This window comes from Lepidochelys kempii, chromosome 2 (assembly GCF_965140265.1).
Source record: "Lepidochelys kempii isolate rLepKem1 chromosome 2, rLepKem1.hap2, whole genome shotgun sequence".
Lineage (NCBI taxonomy): Eukaryota > Metazoa > Chordata > Testudines > Cheloniidae > Lepidochelys > Lepidochelys kempii.
The window spans coordinates 101,057,252-101,075,142 of record NC_133257.1 but is presented as its reverse complement, the minus strand read 5'-3'; the positions used below and the strand labels follow the sequence as shown (position 1 = coordinate 101,075,142).

Sequence of the window (17,891 nt, the reverse complement as noted above, 5' to 3'; positions counted from 1 at the left end):
CAAGTTTTACCACTGGACAAAACCACCTGAAGTGCTTCAAGCCAAACAACAAAAATACATTTTTAAGAATTAAATGTTACTTGTACTGTTCACAAGCAGGATCCACCCCACAAGACTTTCTGCTAAAGGTGAAAGTTACCCCAGGGTTAGAGCTCTTACACCACTTCAGCTCTACATGTCATGCCAAATCTCACTAGTGAGAATGGTGCAAGACGGTGGATAGAAGCATTATTCTTCCCTGAAGACCATACAGTGGCAGCTCTGTGGCCACTTCTCAGGGCTAGAATAGTCTCTTTACTGACTGCATCTATGCTTCTGGGGATGAGGGCGAGGGGAATGCTGGAGGATGCATGGAGTGATACATAGGTGCTGGAACTAGAGATGCTGGCTTGAAGTGGTAACAACAACCCAAAAACATGGTTTCCACCAGCAGCACCCCCACTATAAAAACTGGTCCAGCACCACCAGTGATGTACCACTGTCTCCATCCCACTTCCAAATCCTCACAGTTCAGACACCCTGTGTGAGCTCAAGAAACCTTGTTTCCCTCCTGTACATTGGGACAGAGTTGGTGCGTAGGGCCTTGTGTGGGCCATATGTACTGGGATGAATTTCACCCTTAATTTCCAATGCCACAGTTGTAAGGCACAGATACATTAATTTGACAGTCCACATTTAAAAAAAATAGTTGTCCTGAACAGGTTGTACTCAGAGAAAAGTACTGTTAACCTGGGTTTTCAGGTAATGACAGCACTCTGTAGGCTAGCGAATCCTTTCCAGGACTCTCAAGCCCAGAAACACCTCCTGCATAGGTTTTTTTGTTTTTTTTTTTTTAAATGCAAAGGTCTGCTCTTTTCATTGTGCAAACAATGTGATTGCTGGTTTGACACTGCAGGCTACACTGGTTTTATGAAGGATTAAATGCCACCTGAGACATATTTATCCTAAATAAATCACAAATGGTAAACTGCAGCATGTCAGTGTCAACACCCTGTACTGCAGCAGAAAGGTTAGCCATACAGGACTAAGCACAGCTAAGAATTAGCATCCAAGCCGCAAGACCAAAGGCTACAGTTAACAGGAGAAATGATCAAGAAGAAATATTTCCACTGGAAAACATTCAGTTTTTGAACATCTGTGAGAGTCTTGCAGAGGGCCATCATTTTGTAAAGGTCACCTTTATCCTGATAACAAACGGGAGTTGATCCTGTCACTATTTGCTGAAGACAGTATTTAAGAGTAAGTGAACAGCTTGTCTCCTCTAAGAAAGATGAGCAAGTCAAATTCAGCTAATTATGAATCTCGGTGTCTAACTTGAAATTTACTTTTTTGGGGGGTCTGACACAGATACAACCTTAACGCCTAGGAGGGGGGAAAAAAGGATGAAAAGCCAGCAGGATCTTCTAGCTTCAGAGTGAGGATCTTCTAGCTTCCCCTTTTCTATTCAGCTCCCTCAGAAAAAAACATTTTTTAAACAGTTGCTCCAAGAAGAAACTATTGTTTCACCCCTCCCCAACTTTCTTACACGCGATGATTTTAAGATATTAAACATGATAGGAAATGCCGTTATCTCTTGAGTCTGCTTGGTTTATACCCTAAACCCTTCGACAATTATATTAAGCATGCATGAGGCACACTTCAGAAATTAGATTCTTTTATCTTTATCTATCTATCCAGCCAGAGAAAGGGAAAGAGAAAATGCGCAGACATAACCGATAGCATTCGTTTCCTGCTGCTGAATGCCAGTGTTGTTTATTGCTTAATATTAAAAATCATGATGCTTCTTTTTAATGCTAACATTTTATTTGAAAGAACCCTCCCCAAAATCCCAACCAAACACCCTTACCATTTTATATTTTACAATTTCTTTTTTAGATGAAACAAAAGCCATTGTATCAGGAAACAAAGCTTTTCTACACGAACTTGCATTGAACAGTTGCAGTGTATCCACAACTAGATAATTGACGTTCTGGTCTAAGCAAGAAATACAAGGTCACCCTTTTTCTACTTGTTAATGTCAATGTCAGAATTTTCATTAAAGAAATCCCTAACATTTCAAAAAGTCATTCACAAAATGAACTGCAACATGGTATTTATATGAAGCACTATTTGTAAGAAAAGCAAAACATTGGCCGTGACAATATTTTTTCCCCAAAATGCACATTTCATATGCAGGACTCTTATGTTCGAAACTAAGTTGCAAGTAACAGGCATTAAGCTTTTTCTAAACCAAGACAGCTTTTTTTCTGAATACACGTATCAAGACTTTTCTAAAGCGTAGATTTTAGAGGTTTCTCTTCCGCAAAGTCCAATGCAAAATAATGAAAGAGTTAACTATAGTTAAAGAAAAATGATTCTCAGACACAAATTTAGAAAGGGTCATTATGCTGAGGTGTTTTTGACCAGGGACATTTTAGAGCAAGGCTTTAGAAAACCAAATGTCAGGCTTTTTGCCTTTGAAGACGACAAGGCAACACTTGTAGCATCTAACTGTACTTACAAACTGTCACCTCATATTTTTAACATGTGGTGTGGTTTTGGTTTTTTAATTATTTTGCTCACAAAATGTATATGTAAAGTGAAAAAATTATGTTTAGCATACCCACAAAACCAGACAGACAAGGCATAAACCAGCAAATCACTCTGAACTCACAAAATAATCCAAACCAAACCAGAATCATAACTGACTTATTTGGGTGTGGGGAGGGGAGCTTTAGTAATTTTCTTACCATATTATGCCTGTTAATCATACTCAGGTCAAATTTCTGTCCATTGTCATAAGATAATACCTTTTCTGTATACTCTTCCCAGTAGCTGACATTAACCTCACACAGTGAGGCTGGCACCTGGATGGAGGAATATCATATTATGAAGGTTTTACATATTAAGTTCCTACACATGTCTATTAATTTTCCAAGAAACAATTCTTCACGCTTCTTGTAGTTCATTGCTATCTCCCTGGCCCTGAATTACTGTTGCTTGGGAGCCACTCTCTGTATAAATGACCATACTAGTTAACTGTTCTCCTGTTCCACCAGGGGATGTGGCTTCAGTATTTATAGCAGTACCAGCTTCCAAAATCTCTTGAGACGCAGCTGCCTCTATCACAGTGTGTGAATACACACCGGTCTCATCCTGTATATCTTGTGGTAATTCTGTTACAATGTAATGGGTCGGACCTTCAGAGAAGTTGTCATGAGAATCCCGAACCATGGCTTGAGCTATTTCTTCTGTGACAATGATCTGTGAAATTTCTCCATCAGACTCAACTAAGTCCATGTGCTCACTCTGGACACTGAGGGCATGGCTACCAGCTTCTTGCATTATTATTTGAGAGCCTTCTCCAGCCACCATATGCACAGTTCCTTCCTCATTTACAATGACCTGAGTGACACCTTCTTTCATCAGCTGGTCTGCTGCAGCCGTGTCACATACCGCAAACTGCAGTACTCCTTGGACCATTTTCTTGAAGGCAGCTTGAGCTCTCTCCTGAGATGCAATTAAAGTAGATGGGTGAATGACCTGTGTCACTACTTCCATCGGTTCTATATCTTCCTGAGTCCCTTGAACTTCATGGAACATCTGTATTTCTTGTGACTCGGTGTCATTAGGATTACTGGATAGCTCCTGATTTGGCATTTGCAACAACTCTTTGTGACTAGGCCTGGTTCTGTCGAGGAGTCCAGTTTTGTTTTCCACTTCACCCAGCTCTGTTACAGCACAAAGGAGGGCATCTAATGCTGAGGAGGACTCTGGAGGATGTACTGTAGCTTCTGATGTATCTAAAATGTCCTGTCTCATTATCTGTTGCACCACAGCACTACTGGAATCAGACGCTGCATCGATTGGGACAGCCTCCTCCATATCAGTTCCCTCCACAGAGCCTTCTACCACAACCACTTGTGTTGCACCACTTGATAATTGCTCAGTGAGTATTTGTCCTGGAACCAGGCCACTCACATGAGAACCATTTTGACTTGTGGCTATCACTTGCCCATCTTCCGTAATATGCACCACCCTTGCCACCTGACCAGCCATTGCCAAAGTCTGAAGGGTAGCTGCTGCCGTTTCCTCCACGGAGGCATCAATTGCAAAGTCACCATCGTATCCTTGAATAATGATAACTTGCTGAACTTGTTCAGCTGATTGGGATTGTCTTCTGTTACTTCGAAGGACCTTCTCTTTAATTGGAGAAACTTCTCCCAGGGCTGCTGCAGTGAAAGGACTGGTGGTCTCTACAAAGGTCGCCCCCTGACCCTTCAGTCGACATTCGTAGGACTTGGATACAATGCCTAGGAAACAAAAAGTGTCTGTTAATAGGGAATCACGGCAAATATTTGTAGGTCACTATTTCAAACACAAAAAACTTTCCAATGCAATTTTTAAATTTCCCTGGCAGAGAAGTGTAATATGCAATTGAACAAAACCAATTTGCATGTTTTCCAATTTATTTATTTATAGAATCCAAATAATTGCTGCTGTTAACAATTCTGCAGAGCACTAACGATCTGAATTTGTTATTTTTAAAACATTCTGTATTAAGCAGCATACAAATACAGTATACAATTAAAAACCATTAACACCTTTATGAGAAAAATATATCCGTAGTACTGCTCTTTTTGTAATTAATTGTATTTGCCTGTATTACATTAAGCACAGCTGGGTGTGATAATGTGCAACATATCTTTTTCAGTATTCTGGTTTCTTGGTAAATTAATGGCCATGTCTTTGTTTTGATGCGTTAGTTTCCTCTTCATTCCCCCACCCCAGTTCCTTCCCCGACACACCTAACTGATATTATTCATTCGTCTAGTTAGTTGGAGGAAACATATAGCCTCACTCTGAACAGTGTATGCCGTAAAAATGCCAGCATGGGAATTGTCTCCTGATTGTTTTCATATAAAAGCTTCTCAATTTACAAGTAAAAAGATGTTTTTTTCAACTACTGTCTCTGCAAATCTAACCCAGTTTTTGAGAGCCATTGCAACTTCTTGCCCTTCTCATGCTTCATCACCGACTAGGGCCCTACCAAAAAGTCACGTCCGTAAAAAATATGTCACGGACCGACAAATCTGGTATCCTCTTTGAAATCTTCCCCGGGGAGGGGCAGGGCTGGGGGCGCTCCAGCCGGGGCTCCTACTGTGCACTAGGCTCCAGCTGCTTGTTCTGGCAGGGTTAGGGAGGGATAGGACTTTCTCTTCTCCTGCATGGGCCACTCCTGGACCAGGTAGACCCAACTCCGGGAACCTCCCTCAGCTGCAGGAGGCTCCATACCCCCGCCCTGCTTCCTGCCCCCATCACTCCTCAGCCGTGGGGGGAAGATGTCACTATACAGGGAGCAGCCACGGAGTTTCACCCAGCTAAGGGAGGTTCCTGGAGGTGGGTCTGACCCACGTCAGAAGTGACTCCTGTAGGAGAAGAGGAAGTCCCGCCCCTCCCCAGCCTGGCTGGGACTAGCAGCTGGAGCCTATTGCACGGTAGGAGCCCCCGGCTGTGGTGCACCCTGCCAACAGAGCCGGAACTGGGGCAGGAACATGCCTCCTCACTTTTTAACACTGGCATAGTTTGGGGGGCGGGGGCAGCATTGCCCCCCCAAACTTCAAGTCTCAGGTAGGCACAGAGCAGCACCAGCGGGGGTGCACTTCGTGGTGGGGGAGCAGTTATCAGCTGCTCTGTGCCTGGCTTGTAGTTTGGGGGGTAACACCACCCCTTGCTCCAAGCTACACCCATGTTAAAAAGTGGAGGGCATGGTCCCCGCTCCCCTGGTTCCAGTGCTGGTGGCCCCCCCATTTCTACAAAGGTGCCCTTGCCCCCAATGCTCAGGGGTTAAAGGGACCTTGGGCTGGCTGTGTGTGTGGGATCACAGGGCCTTGCGTGGTTGCCCACCCATAAGGGGTGGTACCTCAAAAAGCTATGCACCACCCCCCATACCATGTGACCCTCATGTCTGCGCTGCCCGCTGCTCTTCGGCTGCCCAGCTCTGAAGGCAGTGCCTCTGTCAGCAGCAAATCAGAAGTAAGGGTGGTAATACCGCAACTCTCCTACAACAGCCTTCTGACCCCCTTCCGCAACCTCTTTTGGGGTGGGATGTAAATATCAGAAACTGTGAAATTGACTATTTTTAAAACCCCACGACCATGAAATTGACCAAAATGGACTGTGAACTTGGTAGGGTCCTACCAATGACAAAGGTTCTGCAGACCAAATGGTGTCCCAGTGACAGCTGTTCAACCCCACCGTGTTGAAAATCATAGAATCATAGAACATCAGGGTTGGAAGGGACCTCAGGAGGTCATCTAGTCCAACCCCCTGCTCAAAGCAGGACCAATCCCCAACTTAATCATCCCAGCGAGGGCTTTGTCAAGCCTGACCTTAAAAATATCTAAGGAAGGAGATTCCACAACCTTCCTAGGTAACACATTCCAGTGTTTCACCACCCTCCTAGTGAAAAAGTTTTTCCTAATATCCAACCTAATATCCCACTGCAACTTGAGACCATTACTCCTTGTTCTGTCATCTGCTACCACTGAGAACAGTCTAGATCCATCCTCTTTGGAACCCCCTTTCAGGTAACTGAAAGCAGCTATCAAATCCCCCCTCATTCTTCTCTTCCACAGACTAAACAATCCCAGTTCCCTCAGCCTCTCCTCATAGGTCATGTGTTCCAGACCCCTAATCATTTTTGTTGCCCTCCGCTGGACGCTTTCCAATTTTTCCACATCCTTCTTGTAGTGTGGGGCCCAAAACTGGACACAGTACTCCAGATGAGGCCTCACCAATGTCGAATAGAGGGGAATGATCGCGTCCCTCGATCTGCTGGCAATGCCCCTACATATACATCCCAAAATGCCATTGGCCTTCTTGGCAACAAGGGTACACTGTTGACTAATATGCAGCATCTCGTCCACTGTAACCCCTAGGTCCTTTTTCTGCAGAACTGCTGCTGAGCCATTCGGTCCCTAGTCTGTAGCGGTGCATGGGATTCTTCCGTCCTAAGAGCAGGACTCTGCACTTGTCCTTGTTGAACCTCATCAGATTTCTTTTGGCCCAATCCTCTAATTTGTCTAGGGCCCTCTGTATCCTATCCCTACCCTCCAGCGTATCTACCTCTCCTCTCAGTTTAGTGTCATCTGCAAACTTGCTGAGGGTGCAATCCACACCATCCTCCAGATCATTTATGAAGATATTGAACAAAACCAGCCCGAGGACTGACCCTTGGGGCACTCCACTTGATACCAGCTGCCAACTAGACATGGAGCCATGATCACTAACATGGAGCCCTTGATCACTAATCCGACCTCACTGATACCGTACGCCCCCCCTGGCTTCAGTGCAATTGCATAGGTATAGTTGACTGGATCTTTTGTGGATGCAGAAGACGGAATAGAATCCAGCTCACTCTCACTTAGCTCTGTGGCTTGTACAGGGCTAACCGGTGCAAAAAAAGCAGTAAAATCTTATTTTTGTCACAAAGGTGAGCAGCCAGGACTCTGAATGTATGCAAGGAGCAGGCCTGTTGTACAGGGGGGTATCGTTTTTACATTTCAGAGTAGACGGTCACTTTCAGTTGCTGATTCTTTGAGCAAGTAAGTAGTATGTGCTAATGAATGGCATAGTTGTTTTCCCACCTCAGAGTCCAAGCAAGTTGCTCCTTCACCTGGCCTTGGAGGGTTCAATCTTCCGAAGTGCTGAGCCCATTGGTCCTAGTCCCATAAAGCACTGAAGCATGTGCTTAAAGTCAAAGAAATTAATTTCTTAAAGTTAAGCACATGCTTAAGTGCTTTGCTGGATAAGGGCCAAAGTGTTTAGCACCTTGCAGCAGCACCAAGCCTCAACAGCATGAAATACTAAGGTTAAGATCAAGCCAGGATCTCATACACATCACGGTAGTACTTGTGCCCAAAAGACTGGGCCGTAGATGATCTGTAATTTTTTAAAACTTCAAAGCTTTGGCTATATAATTACGCTATGGAACACATGCCTGAAGTTAAGCTGAGAGACTGCAGATCAGCTTCAGGAATCTAAACTGGAGTTAGACAAGCTTCTTCATCTTAGCTTGCAAGGCAGGAGAGAGCTTTAATGGTTATCTTCGGAAAGGAAAATTAACAATTTAAACTGTTAAGTATTTCCAAGTGATGTTGCATGATTGATCTGGCACATGCTATTGAATTACATTTTGGCAGGGATAAGCTATGGTGGTATCACTGTTATTTATCCTGCTATGTATTTCTCTCTGTGGGCACTGACACACAAAAGACCCCCAAACAAGAGACAAATAGGAGGCAGAAATCAATATCAAAGGATAATTATCAAAATAATCTTAACATGTCTATGTTTTATAATCGCATAGGAGTAATTAATTCTCTCAGGAGTCTTCTTTGTTGACATGATACAAGATGGGTCTTGCAGTGATATGGCATGAAATCAAACTAAATCTACAAATCATAAGTATTCATTGGATATAGCAGAAACCACACCATCATTACCCTCAGAGAAAGGTAATTTAGGTACAGTAGAGATCATACTGTCATCATACTTAGGGAAAGGTCTAGTTTGTGTGGGGAGGAAAGAAAAAGAAATGCATCTTGTTCTTAGCCTCTAAAATAAATGCTGTATCTGTGAATCTATGCAACTCCAGTCTTTCTGCTGCAATTGAATGGAAAGTCTCTTGGGTGTAGAGTTATCCAGTGAATTCCTTGCAGCACTGATAATTACGCCATTCTGTCTGCTTACTTAATCTATTTGAATCCAGAGGTGAGTTAAGCCACTTCCTGACCATTAAAGTAAACTACATGGGTAAATAGTGCTGTCACTAAGGGGTGTGATGAAGCTTAACTACACCAACATCTTAACCTCAGCTCAGTGCAACCCCAGCTATTCCATCACAGTTCATAAATGCGATTGCAGGTCCATCTTTTGATTCAGCAATTTAATAACTTCGAGTGCTGTCAGTACTGCTTTGAAAAATGGCTCCTATAAAATGTAACAGCCTCAATCAGATTGTAAAAGATTCACCCACTGAAGATTCTTCCATTTCAACAGTAATGAATTAATGTTGAGCTATGTAGAAGTTCAAGTATCATTTAAACTAATGTGACTCTCCACTGCAACTTTAAATTTTAACTGGACTATGACCAAGAATTTACTGAGAACATCAAGTTCAATTTTGGTGATCTTCATGGTAAATACGAATTGTATACTTTATAGGTTTTCTTTGTTTTGAAAGTGAAGAGCCAAATAGGAGAAATATTTAGGAATCAGTATGTTTTAAGGATTAGTTTCTATTATGACTTTGGGACAATGGGCACTGCTATTCAACATAATATTTTTACATTGTGTAAAGAAAATGTCACATTACTCGACTGTATGAAGCAGCAAGTCACTTGTGTTACTAAATTCAGACTCCCGCTTCAAAAACAAAAAAGGAATGGGGGGAGGAAAGGATGTGCTGATTGTCATGCCAAACACAGGCTAAAATACAAATTTACATTAATATTAGGAAATCTACACTTGCTGATAGTATGTCCTTACAAATTGAAAGGATACACAAACAAACATTCAAAAGACAAAACACAATGATGCAAGAGCTCATATTCAGAAAAATTGCAAAAAGTGTTTCATATCTAGGGGTGCAATGATCAGAGAACTGGTTTCTTTCCAAGAAGCCTGTCATTTTAACAGAGGCATTATTTATCAGCTGGAGTGATTGTTATTTTTTTATTTGAAAATGTCAAGATTTTAGACATTAAATCCATATTTCCAGGTTATTTTAATTCTCAGAGAGCACAAACTTCCCCAAATATGGCTAAAAGATATGCTTTCATGTTTAATATGCTTTTGGGAAACTACAAATAGGGTTTAGTACTTTTTTTCCCTTTTACTCAGTACCTCACTACTTTCTTTTGTGTGTCTGTGTTATTCTTTTGTTACTGTCATCATTTTTCCCCACAGAATAAATATCTTATTCTTTTGTTAAGCTTACATTTAATTAAAATGTACAGGATTTGTGCAGTAAACTCGAATGAAACAAATAAAACAAGGGCCCCTCTCTTGAAGGCATACGTTGTGAATGAAAAATGTCATTACAGACTAAAAAATTTTGCAGTAAACAGGGCCTACAGAGAGAAGTTTCCCCCGTAATGACATCCATAAAATACACAAATGGCACTTTTAGTACCATCCTGAATATGGCATTTTCTGTGCTCTACACACAATCTAAATGGTTTGATCATAGAGCATAATACTCCATTGGGTTTATAGAACAATCAATGTTCCATAAAATGATGTATTTATCCAATAGTAGGCTCAGCAGTTACTGGTGTATGACATTGTAGGACACTGGCTTTGTACTGTTCAGCAGCACACATGCTGGCTGTAAAACTTATCTAACACTACTTCAACAACTTCATCTCATCTGTGTCAAGTAATTTGTTGAAGCCTCAGCTTGGTTTAAAAAAACTTGTAATAAAAATTCATAGAATTTTCAAGAGAATGAAAGCTGATGACAATAGAAAGGTCACATTGTGTCTCTACTAAAGGGGTCAAGGGTCATTTGCAGTTCTAAAACAGAAAGTAGATTTCATGCATCGTGTAGCAGATAAAGATGGCATTAAAGAGACTTGTCTCAGAAAGAAATGCGTAATGTGTTCGGAAAGTCTGTGCTAATATTGTATGTAAACCACTACTTTGCTCTTAACGGGCGTTCCTTTAGATTTCTAAGCCTTTTCCAAAAGTTGCGTTGAGTGACACTACGCCTAACCTACCCTTCACAATGCACTCACTAAAAATGAGGTATTAAATTGTAAAAGAAATAATGGGCTGGTTTGTTACAACAATGGAAATTATCTGTGTTTGTATAGTAACTTATACAGTTATTTTTCCTGATACTGTTAAACTTTTGTGGAGGCTGATATGGAGCACCATATTCAACAATGGTTAATTTTTGTGTACTTCAATTTCAAGGTACGCTTTATCCACAAATACAAATATTTAATATCTATTTAAATGAACACATATTATTAAAGAATGCTAACAAGTCAGAACGACCTTTTAACATAAAAAAATGTGACGTTTCTCATGTGAAATCCAGTAAAATTCCATGATATTCAATGAACTACAACCTTTCAGAAGTTTTAAAAGATAAATAAATTAACTCTCCAACAGCCATCACCAATAGTTTTGCAAGTCAAATCAATATCAGTAATTGCACTAATATTTGGTTCCTTTTCTTAGACAATAATTGTCTCAAAGTTAGTACAATATATTGTATGATATGGTATATCAACTATTCAAAGGCAAGCTTGAATAATTTAGGGCTGATCAAACTCCCCTAAAAGTCCAGAGGAAGTCTCCCACTGACTTTAATAGGAGATATATGAGGTCCTTGATGTACTGTGTATTGATGCATGCTCACAACAATAAAAACATTTTATTTGTAAACCACCATGTTTTCGTTCATTTTAACGTAGTGTACGAATTGGTGTGTGGTGTCCCATTTCTGAAGATTAAAAACAAAAATTGGTTTAGCTTGACTTTTCGCAGACGCCTATCTCTGCTCTTTAAATACAAACCCAGCTCTCTTTATTCTTTTGGATCCTATGGTCCAAGACAGACACAAGAGCCAACGTTTTCACACCTGAGTACCTAAAGTTAGGCACCTTAATAAAAGAGGACTGAAAGTGCTGCTGAGGAGCTCCCACTGAAGATAAGAGCAGGTGTTCAGCATCTCTGAAAATCTGCATATTTTTATTGAGCTGTCTAAACATGGACTTAGGTAAACTTAGGTAGTTTTAGGCAATTGGCCAACATTGTGGCCTAGACGTATTTAGCATATAAATAAATGAATTAAACATATTCCTAATGGTTATCATTTGAAACTCCATTAACGCACATTGGCAGTCACTATCTTTGTCATTCTAAATATTTGTATTCATATTAATTGCTTCACTGATATGAAATGATGTAAATTGGTAAGAATGTGTTACATAACCTTGTGTACAGGAGCCATTACAGTGTACTGACATGAAGATTCTGTATACCTAAATTAAAATTTACAATGTGGGTTAAACCAAAGTATTTGTAAACTATATAAATATGTGTGAACATAATAAACCAAAATGGCTCTGCAGAAGCTATTATGTTCAGGAAGCCAGTATATACTTGTAACGTAGTCCAAATAAATCCTAATACAGTGGGCCATACCAACTCCATAAGAAACATAAAAATATACCAAAGAATATAAAACTTATACAGTGCAAATGTCATGAGATTTTTTTCCACCTTTTTTAACCATAAAAGATAATTAAATAACAAAAACAAATTTTAAATAACATTAAGAAGTCAATTGAAACCTAAAAATCAAAACTTGTGCTTAAGGTTGAGACTCAAAATATCCTCCAAGGCTTCTAGTTTTGCCTTCAACCCACTCTGTTGTGTTTAGATATTTCAAGGTCTCCTAAGAATTGCTTGAGTACAAGATGATGTTTTAACCTGAAAAGTAGAGCATGCCCTCTCCTGCTGCTTTAAAGTGTGTAAGGACTGCCTGAACTCTTTTTTTAAGTTCATAAATTAAATGGGGATGGAGTTTCTTGTTGTATTTTTATGTCTTATCTATCTTGGAAGGATCTATGGCAATTAAGGAACTAGTGCAATGAGAACCAAAGACTAAGAGCTGAGCAATTCAGATAGGTAGGGATTTTTAGTAAGATTGTTTAAACACTTTGTTTTGTGTTTGGCTTTGTTTACATCCAGTGCCTACTTTACCCTTGGGAAAAGGCTTTCTTTGTTAAAGTTCTAAAATCTCTGTCCCTGCACTTAAAGGTTGAGAGCTAATCTTACACATCTCTTGAGGCCTCTTTGATGTTCTTCATCAGATTTAGGAGAAACCAAAAACACACTTTTGGAAAAACAGAACAAAACCAACCTTTCAGATCTTTATACATTATGAAACAATAAAGACACAAATCCAATTTTTTAATTAAAAATCCTTTACACACCATCTTTAAACCTGCACACTCTGGTCTAAACAACAGCAATTATGTACAAAAAACCTCCACTGATAAGGATAAGAATATACTGTTCCAAAAACAGAATCTCACATAACATAGGCCACATAATAACGGAGGTGTCTTGTGGACCACCTTCCCTACTATTCCCAGATTGAGCAAACCAACTCTCCCCACCCCCGCTTTGTGATTTTGCAAGTTATCTTCTCCATTTGGATTTGTGATCATATAACATTCTTGTGGCAACTTCAGCAATTGCCTGTATGGGAAAGTAATATTAGGAAAGTAGTCAGTGTAGTTTGCTAGCTCTTCCGATGCAATTTAGCAGCTAGAAACAAGGAAGAGAGTCAGCACAGCCAGTTCTTTGTAGACTACCCCCACTAGCCACAGTTTGGGAACAAGGGACATAAAGGTTATCTAGTTTTTCTACTTCAACCCCTTCTACTTCAGCTGGAAAGTGCATTTGTCTCAACAGCACTTTTAAACCATAATCGAAACTTTAGGATGTACCAGCTATGCTTGGCCAAATTGGAGGACTATATTTCTTGGACACAGCCAGCAGGTCAGGCAGCATCAAAAGTACAAAAGCATTATAATTTCTGTCCTGTGGTTGGGTTGTCAAGTGACTGGAAAATCCATCCAGATTTTTTTATAGAGCTAATTCCAGATCTTATTTATTTCATAACACAAAGTTATGGATCACCATTGATCATTAGTATCTCAAGAGGGTTTTATGGTTTTCAAGTATATACACACTTTGAGCCTGGTCTTGCAAACTTTTATTTATCAAAGGCTATGTCTACACTGCACTTTTGTCATTAAACTCTTGTTGCTCAGGGGCGTGATAAAAACAGCCCCCCGAATGACAAAAGTTTTAGTGATGAAAAGCCCTGTGGTGTGGACAGCGCTACGTTGGTGGGAGCTGTGCTCCTGACGACGAAGCTACTGCCCCTTGTTGAGGGTGGTTTTATTTTGTCGCCGGGAGAGCTCTCTCCTGGTGACAAAAAGTGGCTACTGTGCGTGCCTTACAATGCGGCTGTAGCAGCATAGCTGCACTGTTGTAAGGTGTGCAGTGTAGACGTAGCCAACGTGAGTGCTGACTGCGATGGTTAGTCTCAGCGGCCAAAGGGACTAACTAGGTAGCTTGCGCAATGTGTCATGTTGGCCCTGGGGATTAAGAATTCTCAAGACTGAGTAGTTTCTTCTAGTATTTGAGGCACATGCATGTAACTCAAAAAAGAACTGACACACAGGATACCTAACATAAAACATCTCAAAAGAATGAGTATACTTTTAAAATTAAATGATACAAAGGACAACTATATTACTCCAGCAGACCACTGAAAAATAAGTATTATCGATTTTATTTCTTTCTTTTGATTTGCACACTCATTCAGTAAAAAAGGAACACCTGTTCATTGCTTGAGGGTGCTTCCTGACACACTTGAAAAGCACAGCAGCTTTAGGTGAGACTGTTTGGTGCTAAATAGAACAATAAGTTTCCCTAATTATTTTTTTCTAGGTAAGGCAACAGAAACTATCACTTATTACTTGGTAGTCATATTTGTGTTTCATTTATAAATGCAACTATGTTACAGAATATTGTCATATCTTTCCAGAGTAAATTACAGGAACTAACCCATTTGTCTTCATTGTAGACACTTTTGCATGTATGATAGAAAACAAACTGCTATTCAATAACTGCACAGAGGCACCATTAAAATCAAATTTACAGTAAACAGAACCTGCAGCTGGGGTAAAACACTAGCTGTTAGTATTTTAATTATCAGCGAAGCTTTCGGAGGTCTAACATCTGCTCATAGCCAAATGACAGCAGCTGCTTGTGTACACTTAAAACAATGTGAATTTCTTCTATAAATATTAAAACAAATCGTATGTTATGTGTTCATCACAGCTATATACCTATTAAGCTGGTTATGTCTATAGGGCATTTTGAACTTCTTTCTTGCGGCAAATTCATAAAGGGCTGACCTCTTCAAAAGAATGAGAGCCAAAGACAGCAAAAATACTTGTCTGTAAATTGAAAATGTTTAGAGACAGTACTAGAGGTCACCCTCTGCTAAGATGTTACCAGTAAATGCTAACAAAACATCAGCAATAAGTTTTGATCATTGTGCTCTGTAGTAACTTCAAGGACAGGACTCATCACAATGCACAGTGTCAGGAGTTTAAAGGATGGATTATACTAGAAATTAGAAACTCAAAGAAATAGATGGCAATTTAAAGCATTATCTAGTTAAGCAAACTGCCCCGTTTCAAATATTCAAATTATTTGAAGAGAGGAGTGTACAGTGACTATCATTCTGCTTTACAGACTTCACCAACATTACACTGGCAAGAGCATCCATATCGTTGGAGGTAATCTATGGGGAAGGAGGAACTATGTTGTGGGTGAGTGTTGGGAAAAGGTATTTGAGGTTTGGTAGGAGGTTGCTAGTTAGGATAAACATTACAGCCTGGGCTGGGGGTTCTTAACTTGCATACCAGATGCAGTAGATGTGTCCCTTTGATGCTTCCACATGCTGGGAAGAATTGATTTTATCGGGCCTCTGTTTCTGTGGTAGTGGGTAGGGGAAGACAAGGATAGAAGAAGAATGACATCTCACACTGATTACTATAATAGGTGAAAACAAAGGCTGAGATGTTGAATCTTGATTCCTTTGATTTTACCTTGCAACAATTCCCAGAAACAAAGTATGCTTATGAACAAGGATCCAGTTCTTTGTCTTCATGGTGCTTCATGTGGCTAATACATTTATGATTCATAGATTTTAAAGCCAGAAAGCACCAGTACGATCATCCAGTCTGACAGCCAAAGTTGATACCACCCCATGATTTGAAAAAAGGATGAACCCCTTGACTTTGCATATGTAACCAATATGCTGGATCCACTGCGAGTGCAGTTGTTCCCTGAATAAGTATATGGTTCAGCATGAAATGAAGTGAGATCTTGAAGGGGCAGCTGTTGGAGATGGATGAAACCAGTGAGTTTCTTGGCAGCCTTCAGGGAAAATGCTATTAATCTGATTGACCAGTCTACTGATGATTTGGCAGGACTTTATAATATTTTTTTCTGTGCTATTGCTACAATGGCCCCTAAATGCCCTATTCCCCAGTTTCAACCTCACAAGGCACTGTGTACTGCAGCAAGTGAAGCAAAAGAGTGTACATTAAGCTAGGGTGCCAAAGTGGGAAATCTTAGGCTGAATCTGACTGATGAATACATGGATTTTTTAACATCATATGCTGCAACTGTGCGGGAGGTAAATAAAGGGTCTTTTCCCTTCACTATAGCATCTGCAAAGTTATGAACAGTGCAATTGGTCAAGATCCTGGTTATTCCTAGCTGCTTCCATTCAGCTCCGAAGTTGCAGTTTTTTGGCTGTGAAGAATTTTCATGTTACATTGTAGATAAAAGCATACTTAACACTGATGAGCTGGAAGAGGAGTTCGCAGATTATGCTAAATTGGGAGGAGTTACCAACACCAATGAGGACACAGAAGGCATGTAAATAAATTAGAAACAGGAGTATAAAATAACAACATGATATTCAGTTTGCAACAATGAAATCTAATACACGTGGGGAAAATAAATCTGAAACAGAAATACTCAGTTGGAAGGAGAAAAAACCAAAAGAATAGAAAACAAACAAAAAACCTTGAAAACTAATGCTGAAAGAGACCTAAGGGTGACAGTGGACAGCAAATTAGATTTTAGTTTGTAACATGATATGGCAGCAAACAAGGCCAGTGCAATTTTGGATTCCATACTCAAAGACATCATGTCACATAGCAGATCATTAATAAGTCCGCTCTATACAGATCTAGTACAACTACACCTGAAATATACCACTCATTTCTCAGCACCTCTCTTTACTAAAAAGATATGGACAAACTGAAGAGAAGTTTTCAGAAATGACCAGAAAAATAATTACAGGGCTGACTTACATGGAAAGGTTAAAAGATTTAAATATATGTATCTCAGCAAAGCAATGACTAAGGGTCATACAGACATGATAGGAGTCTACAGTTTTTGAAGGGTGTAAACCCCAAAGAGAGAAGGGGATTATTTTCTCCCCCTATAGAGAGTGAGCACAATCGGATTTGAGAGAGGGACTAAAAAATTCAAGTTTAATAGCTAAAGGAAAATGTGAACAGAATGAATAATGGAAATCAGAGCTAGAGAAGGCCCATTAGGTTATCTGGACCTTCCAGATGCCAGTATGGGACTGTTCCTGTGGTGGTATGAATTTACTGCACAGCAGCTAGGAGATGATTTAATCTGAGTTATCACTGCTTCTAGAGTAGTTCTATAAAATTCCTGAATTTTCATTGTGAAACAAGGCAAGTTATTGTTCAGTAACTATGCAATTAACTTTTGCCATCAATGTACCTCTGAACTAAAGCATACCCTTTGAACATTGAGCCTCACTGTCTTGCTTCCCCACGACAAAGGATTTGGAATGGCTGACAGTCATCTGGACAAGACTCTCATTCAAGCATTGATTGGTGAGCAACCCTTGCCACCAATGTCATGTCACTTCACTGACCCTTTGTTACTATTTCCCTTTCTAGGGCCTATCTAAACTAGGAAGACAGGTGGTGTTTTAACATTTATTAGCAAACATGTTTTAATTAACCATTTTTAAACACCACTTAGCTCCCAGTGTAGATAGTACTGGGTAACGATGTCAAACCCTGTCTATACTAGGCATTAACTAGTGCTTAAAAACATGTTAATTAAAGCATTTTAGCTAGCACATTGTAAAACACCGCCTATTTTCCTAGTCTAAACCTACCCTTAAAGTGTTGCATGGGGTAGTCACACTCCAACACCAGTGCAGCTAAACCAGTGCAAGCTACATT

General features: G+C 40.1%; 1 protein-coding gene across 2 annotated transcripts in view; it reads right to left on the bottom strand.

Moving 5' to 3' along the window:
- Nucleotides 1-1,111: 1,111 nt before the first annotated feature.
- Nucleotides 1,112-17,891, bottom strand: part of ZNF407 (zinc finger protein 407) — a 463,568-nt gene continuing 446,788 nt past the window's right edge. The window contains exon 9 of one of the 2 annotated variants that reach the window (XM_073331771.1): nucleotides 1,112-4,292. In XM_073331771.1, coding sequence (XP_073187872.1) covers nucleotides 2,929-4,292 — 1,364 coding nt within the window. In that variant the 3' untranslated portion in view covers nucleotides 1,112-2,928. The remainder of the gene's footprint in view (nucleotides 4,293-17,891) is intronic. The other variant, XM_073331772.1, reaches the window with a different exon arrangement.